This window comes from Ylistrum balloti, unplaced genomic scaffold (assembly GCF_031769215.1).
Source record: "Ylistrum balloti isolate Yb309-2 unplaced genomic scaffold, AGI_CSIRO_Ybal_v1 Utg370526, whole genome shotgun sequence".
Taxonomy (NCBI): domain Eukaryota; kingdom Metazoa; phylum Mollusca; class Bivalvia; order Pectinida; family Pectinidae; genus Ylistrum; species Ylistrum balloti.
This window is the reverse complement of record NW_026782336.1, coordinates 58,787-67,420: the sequence shown is the minus strand read 5'-3', so window position 1 is coordinate 67,420 and position 8,634 is coordinate 58,787. Positions and strand designations below refer to the sequence as shown.

The window sequence follows — 8,634 nt, the reverse complement described above, 5'->3', positions numbered from 1 at the left end:
CGAAGAATTAGAGATGCTATAGCTGTTCGAGGAGGACACACACGATATTAGGGCACGGTTTCAAAACTGCTGCCATTTCAACTTGGGTACTACCAATCCTGACCTAGCGAAGTGACCTTTTCTTAAAAATCTCAAAACATTTAGAGGATGTTACATCAATATTCAATATTAACTATTACATATGAAATTTAGACATAATGCTCACAAGTATTATTTTATTAAACCTACAATTTGAAGTTGCGTTTCTTATTCGTTTCAGTATATATGTACATGGTATACGAATCGTAAAAAGGATGTATATTAAACACGGGTACAATGTTGACGGGACGTATTTATATATAACTCTCAAGGCATGTCTTCATCTTGCCACGTTTGACTAAATATTTCATCACCTATATGCCGATTTCTTTTGGAACCTCATGCGTGCCCTTAAATCTCTCGTACCTTCATTTCTAAACAGAGATAATAAATATTGACACCCAGCATATCTACCGGTGGGCAAGGTACGTATAATTGACAATTACGGATGAAACATTAGCAGTCCATACAACATTGAGAGGATGTAGAATTGGCCAAAAGATATTTAATCATGTTTTTTGTATCTTTGTATCAGTTAAGATAAAAATGGTTTTCTATAACCCGATCCTAAATCCTTGATGTTAGTATCAAAGATAATTAAGTTAAACTTCATATATTTTTACAACACTTCCGCAACATCACATACTGTTTGTGTCAATCACTCTTGTTAGCGCGGACGTAAGAGCACGAGAAGTCTGTGAGAGGAAACTGGAGTGACCAGGAAAGATCCACATGGTCGGGCAGGTGACCTATTTTCACGTCCGTTCGGAGATTAGAACTTCTAGTTGAAAGGCGATTGTGTAACCACTTTGCCGCCAAACTATCCAATTAGATAATTAAGTAACTGGAAAAAAATGAACACATTTCTACATAAAAGTCTTATTATATCAACATATCAGACATATTCATATCACAGGCGTAATTGATATTCTTAATCCATTTTCTATAGACTACAACACCATGCTTTCCTTGACGATTATGATACTGGCGGTTACCTTCCATACCAGTGTCTCAGAAAGCATGATGTCGGTGAAACGTGAGTCAAACTTCGATCATCTGTTACGCACCGATATTTGTATTCCGTCGGTTATAACTTACCCTATTAACAGTGCAATAACATCTATTTCATAAGATTTGTTATGACTGTGCAGAAGCAGAGCTGACAGATTCCATTTATTCCATTCTCACGTCGTGGCTTTAGATGCATTCTACAAGTATACCATCCCCCTATAAACAACTAAACCACAGATAAACAATCTCCGAGAAATATAGTTAGAATTCAATGTAAGTGTATATAAGATATGAATTAAGTCAATAGAACTACTTGCTAATTATTCAAAACGATGCTTTGTACATAAATTATATCACTATCATACTATTTGTGAAAAAAGAGTTTCATTAGAGGAACAGTTTTTTTCAAGACGTTGAAAAATATTGATTTCTATGACATAATACCAGGTGTAACGTTATATCAATCATTCGCTTGTTTGACCAGGAATGAATGCTTTCGAATCGGTTTCTGTTAGATCATCGGGACCACCCTTGCATCAGGACATGTGAAGTTAACTCTCCCATGTTCTGTGAATATGATTTCCAAGCCGAAACCTTCTATACTCTGACCAAGGCGTGCCGTGACTGTCCTCACAACATCACGGACTGTTACAGACCCGGGTGTATCCCAGCCGACGGTAATTCCCGGGCAATCCTTGTCGTCAACAGGATGTTGCCGGGACCAGCCATACATATCAAGCAGTGTATACGTATGGTTGTCTACTTGCTTTATGGATCTTTGCTACAATTGTATCTCTTCATCTGTTGTCTAATGATATGATCTAAATTTATAAAAAAAATAGTTGAGGTGAGGTAATAAAATATTAGAAAGATTAAAAACACTGTCAGCCCTTTCAGAAATTTGTTATACAAAACATTCAAGTGTAATGAAGTGATACAAAAATACACTCTTCCTTTTGCAAGTAATATTTATTGAAATTACGAATAGGAATTGATTGTTTAAACTTCTGGTACAAATGTTTTATTGATTTGTGCCAATATGTTTCCGTGCTGTCGTATCGACCTAGAACTCGATCAAATTGTCTTTACGTATGGCTGTCTATCAACTTAGTCCCCATATTTGTCGTATCGACCTAGAACTCGATCAGATTGTCTTTACGTATGACTATCAACTTAGTCCCTTTATGTCAATTTATTTATCTAGAAATCATCATATTTAACAGACTCACTATAAAGTTCATGTTATGTTGAAGGTTTGTGAGGGAGACACTGTAATGGTTAATGTTCATAACAAAATGAATGGAATGGGTATGTCAATTCATTGACACGGTATCCTACCGCGAGGCAGCCCTCACATGGACGGGGTTGGTATGCTTACCCCAGTGCCCCATACACGAGAATGCGATATCATTTTCTTGGATCTACCAAGTTTTACAGATGGCAGGTGTCGATAAAGTAGAAGACGGTAACTCTTTAAGAATACCTGGTCTTATTTTCCTAGTGTTTTTTCAGAAGTCTCCGTTTTGTTAATGTGTTCCCATAGTTTTTTTTCATTTTAGATTTGAAGATTATGGAAAAAATTGGAATTTTAAAAAAAATCATTATGCTATTGAACATGGCGATATGTTTTCGTGACATTTTTCAATAAATTGTAATCGTTCACAAACTTAAGTTAAAAGTTATGCAACGATCAAATTTATAGCTGAATTGTATTTCATTCTACAGATTTACAGTTAGCGGTCCTGGAACCCACTTTTGGCACGGACATTCAGGACAACATCGCTCTGATGTTGTTCGACAAGCTTCAGAACGCGAGTTCCATCACGGTGTCTATGACTAAGACTTACCCGAACATACCATGCTCGTCAACGATTGGTTGATGGAATTAACTCTAGATCGTTTTGCCAACCATCATCAAGCTCACGGTGACAAAAGCCGGCGTCAATTCTCATTAATGGTTATTCCAGTTATTACTTCATTCAATTGCCTTTAAAATATCTCAAAATATTGTTACCATTTTATTTTCCTAATAGAAGTCATTAATCCAAAAAATTGCATTATAATTTGCATTTTCTACTCATGAACATTAAAAAATGAAGGTGTTCTAAATATGTTAATGTATAATGATGCATTATTTTGAAATCTTGTGTGTAATCGAATTGAAACATGTAATGATAAAATATTAATACCTTATTCGATTTAGCGTATATATATATATATATATGTATATATATAATATCACTCTTCAGTCCGTAGACAAATATGCAAAAGCACAACCACAAAATGAGAGAACATGGAAAAGGTGTTTCAATGTTCAATATAATATTATTCACTATTTAGGAAATTAATGTTTGATGTATTTGACAATTTCGGGTGCTTACATGGCGTGTATTGGAGATCAATAGAATAAAACATGATTATGTTGGTCCATTATTGTGGAATAATGGATATTCTACTCGAACATTGTTCAAACGACACACAAGTGAATGGAACTTACTTATGCAAATTTAGAGATAGACAGAGTAGAGCCAAACACTGAGTGAAGCTATCATACAGTTGTTTCATCCGTCTAGGACTGGTCAGTGATGTTAGGGCCTAAATTTCAAAGCCAATGAGAAAATTGAGGAAAACCCAAAGCCCCATTATTCAATAAATTTCATAATTATCATGTATTAGAACAACGTAAAGTACGTGTATATTTTTTACCGTGCCACTATTCGAATTAATTCAAACATGGCATGCAGGATTTGGCAAACCTCGGGACTAAATGTCTACCAGCAGGGTCTACCAAGAGTGTATAAAAGACACACAAGTAAATGGTACATTTTAATGCAGTTGGAGTTAGATACGGTGAAACTAAACAATGAGTTAAACTTCATCATACAGCTATTTCGTCTTTCTATGCTAAAGCTTTGCCTCGGTTATGAATCCAAATTCTATACCCAAAGGTAGATTACCCAACATCCCACATATCAATATATGGTTGACTGTTTTTCTCCCATCTCTTACACAAATATTTGATAATTTGAAAAAAATACACAATGTTTTCTAAACAACTGCTGTGCTGGATATAGTATGCTTTCTCTTACATACATAGAAGGTAAAGCCATATTAGAAAAAAACACACACACAGGAACTTGTGTAATGACTTATTTTGTTTATGAGATGGAGATGACAAATCGTCATAACCAAGCAAGCAATAATAGGACAGGATTATGATTTTTGACGTCATAATGTGACTTCTCATGTCATTGTGACATCAGTATGGCAAAGTGGGTGTTCACATGAGATATACGTATTTCACATAGGTAGAGATAGGAGCGTAATAAATCCTTTCTTTTATCGACCATAATAGTTACGTTCATATTGCTATTTTCAATATCGAAAGAGTACATAAATAGATATTAATATTTCGTCTTTATTAATTATTCTATTAAGGAAGAGGAGCTCATCGTGTTTTCTACAACAGTGAACGAAGTGAGAACATCACAACACCATATGAAGTGTTTAATGTTGAGCACGGGCGGCGCTACAGGTTCCGGATAATAAGCAATGGTATATTTAACTGTCCAATACAGTTATCCGTTGACAACCATACACTTCGCGTTATCAGCAGTGACGGTAATCCATTCCAACCTATCGACGTTGAAAGCATCAATATTTTCGCCGGTGAGCGTTTTGATGTGGTCATTCTAGCCGATCAGCCTGTGGACAATTATTGGGTCAGGGCGCGGGGACAAGCTGGTTGTATTGCAAAAAGTGTCTACCAACAAGCTATCCTCCGTTACAGTGGTGCAGTCGAAGAGTTTCCGACTCGTCCAATAGGACACCAGTTTGGAGACCGAGAAGGAAAGGTGAAATCATGTCCATTAAACAACTAATGATAAGGAAAATATATCTTATTTATAAAGATTATTTCCTGCCATGGACAGTTAGAATCAAGCTTTTTTTCAAATTCTTTTATTATCAACAATCACATTGGATACTAGACAAAAGCACCTGCTTCTCTTCCTTTACTTTTCCCCCCTTGTCTTACTTCAATAACAAGTTATCATTATTACGAAAAAATAACATCAGATAGTAAGAGCTTTGGAATCTCGCATATTGCTATATTTATATATATACAAATTAGGTTAATTAACTTAAGAATATGTCAGTAGTATTGTTCTTAAATTTGTGAATGGTCTGTCCTATTTTCAGAAACTCAATCCATGGAATAAAAAAGCAACAGATATGCTGGTACCAGTAACGCATCTTGACAATATGCGTCCTTCAAACAAAGCACTTCAGGAAACACCAGACAAGAAGTTCTACCTCACAATGGACTTTAACAACATCGACAACTATAACTTCTATGTAGGGTCTGAATATGTTTCCCCTTCCACTGTCGTGGAGGCATACTACCACTTATTGTCACCGCAGATAAATCATATCAGCAATACCCTGCCACCTTCCCCTCCTCTGACACAATTCCATGACATACCACAGGTACGCAGTTACCAACTCTGACGCTAGGGTTATATATTTTTTTCTATTTATTTTTGTCTAATCATTTATCAATTTATTTATATTCTTTGTAATTCTTTATCGAAATTCTACGACATACGATGAGTACGGAGGGGTGAGAGAGAATATTAATATTGGAATTATCATTTGATACATCACAATAATCCTGATTGTAAAATGTAATATTAAATGAGGTATACATTTTCTTAATATCATCATCGGGATACTAAGTATCTTTTCACGATTAATTATATCCTTTTCTTCGGAAAAAACCATATAGATATATATTCTTGTTGGTTTGATCAATGACATTGTCGTTAAAGTTTATACAAAAGATTCATAAATATACAACATCTTTCAACAGAAATTTAGAATGGATTATATGTTAGCAAATAGCAACTTAATCTGCATCATACAGCTGAACTCGTCATAGCTGGTATTGGCATGCAGGCTCGGAAAGTTGAGTTCATCAGTAAAGCTAACCATCTACCAGTCTCAAAAATTGTACTAGGCACACAAACGAGCGACTCTTCAATAAAAAGTTAGCCATGCAATTTATTTATATAAATGAGGTTGTATATAGAATAGCCAGTGCGAAATCGTTTCAATTTACCTTCCACCTAATATGAAGTACATGAAACTTGTTGAAATTTTATTCGTTCAAATTCGGTTTACTGTTACATTCAACAGTGTTTTCGTTTTAGCTATGTTTTTCACAACAATCAAGTCACTGATTTTATTCTAAACGGAGGAAACCTAATCGCACTTAATATGTTATCATTACCATGACAAACGTGACAAAATTATTTGGTTAACTCTGTACGAATGCATGACCAGGTATGTAGGTTTATGATAGTTAAATTCGCATTAAGACCTGGAAGGACTCAATTGTCAAGGTGTGATCGTTATTGTGTTAAGATGTTTTAAATAACCTATTGACCCGTGAACATTAGTAAACATATAGTAAAAAAGTTGTTTACTCTATCTGTAGGAGATGTTCTGTAATGCTGACACTGTGAAAAGGAATTGCTCCGAGGAATTTTGTAAATGTATTCACACACTAAAGGTGGACCTGGATGACACTGTAGAGTTTATAGTTATCGATGAAGGAAAGATCTGGGATGCCAATCATCCAATGCATCTTCACGGTCATAAGTTTAGGGTGATAGGCATGGACAGGGTGTGTATATCAACACAGTATAAAATGTAAACACACGTGTATCTTTACCTGTATCACAGAATATTGTCTATGTTCAAAGTGAACCACTTAACAATAAAGGATGTTTTACAAAATTATTAGCTAATAAACACAATCTAAACCACTATCTAATTACATTTTAAATCAATATCCTTTCTGTTTTGTTTATATTAAGGAAAATTAATAACATTTAATGAAATTTTTAGTCAGCAAGGTTTCGTAATTTTGGTTGTAAATGAAAATCTGACGCATCATAATATTTTTTTCATTTCTTAAGTATTTATCATTTTACATCAACAATGTTTATGTTGTAAATTATGTACTTTCCGGCTCAGCAAGTGTACGACCCTTGAGGAGGTGAAACGTAACTTTTGGTTGTAAATGAAAATCTGACGCATCATTATATTTTTTCATTTCTTAAGTATTTATCATTTTACATCAACAATGTTTATGTTGTAAATTATGCATTTTCCAGCTCAGCAAGTCTACGACCCTTGAGGAGGTGAAACGTCTGGACAATGAAGGAAAGCTGATCAGAAACTTGACGTCTCCTGTTGATAAAGACACAGTTACCGTTCCAGATGGTGGTTATGTCATCCTCCGAGTCCATGCCAACAATCCAGGTACTCATCCCACTGATCAGCAAAAATGTGAAATAATAAAGGGGTCATTGATTTATCAATTTTAAGTATTCTCTCAGTATTAGCAAAGAAAACACATGAAGTTTTTGTTTGACGAATTCGATGGAACAATTTTCGAATAAACACGTTCATTTACAGATTTAAAACAAAATAATTGTCAGCATTTCGAGATGTTATTGTTCATATATAAACAAAGACTTTTAATTGATAGGTTAGCAAAGTCTGTGTCATACTTAAAATGTAGCTTTACCAAAGTAGTGTCATGTAAATGTTCTTTTGATGGCAATTTCATTACTTTCTGACAAACTTTAATTTTGTTATAGTAATACTATAGAGAATATATGGTCAGTGTCTTTAAATATAAGCTGTATTTTGCCGCGAAAGGAAGAAAGACTGAAGGAAGTGGTCAGCCTTTGTGGAACCACTTTTGTCTTTCTCTCCCGAGCCAAAATGCAGCTTATATTTTTAGACACTGGCTTTGTATTCTACTTATCCTGCAACACTTCTTGAAAATTCAGACTATAATTAGTTTGTTAGGACTATTCAATATTTGTTTACCTGACGTTCACGTAACCCTGAATGGTGCCTGATGACAAACGTCAAAATAATTGCTCTGTACGTAAATCTAGTTACACAATTTAATGGATATAAAATGCAAATTTATTATTTTTTGTGAAAAAAGCCGTCTTTGATACAACAAATACAATCGCTTATTTGATCTGTTATTTACATTTTCAAATGAAATATCTAAGGTAATCAGAAAACAAATTAATGCCGAATACCGCAAAACAACTTGCATTTCGGCAAAGGAAGAGCAGTTGCAAGATAAGATTGAATACATTCTTGAATCGAACCAAATTTAAACTAAAGTGATAAACTACGACTCTATCAAAAGGCAATTTCTCTATTTCAGGATTTTGGTTTATGCACTGTCACATTGAGTTTCATGCCAACATTGGAATGGGAGTTGTGATTCAGGTCGATGATTTCGACCAGATACCCTCCCCTCCCGCCAACTTTCCCCGGTGTGGGAGCTGGTCATATACATCGGCAACACCTGTACCTCCTGTTACAGGCGTTGCATCCTCTGTCAATTTCAGTCTTGCGAGTGTGATGACCATGCTCTTGTTTGAGCAAAAGTACCCTATACTGGGCATCATTCGTCCCAGTTGTTTTCACCCTCTTCGTTCAGGTTTTTAA

At 35.0% G+C, this 8,634-nt stretch overlaps 1 protein-coding gene across 1 annotated transcript; it reads left to right on the top strand.

Moving 5' to 3' along the window:
• Positions 1-1,101: 1,101 nt before the first annotated feature.
• On the top strand, positions 1,102-8,634 carry LOC132555918 (uncharacterized). Its single transcript, XM_060220294.1, is given in 10 exon segments — positions 1,102-1,114; positions 1,605-1,843; positions 2,343-2,524; positions 2,803-3,017; positions 3,020-3,046; positions 4,528-4,943; positions 5,290-5,577; positions 6,587-6,775; positions 7,269-7,416; positions 8,348-8,634. Coding segments are annotated over 10 exon segments (2,004 nt in total).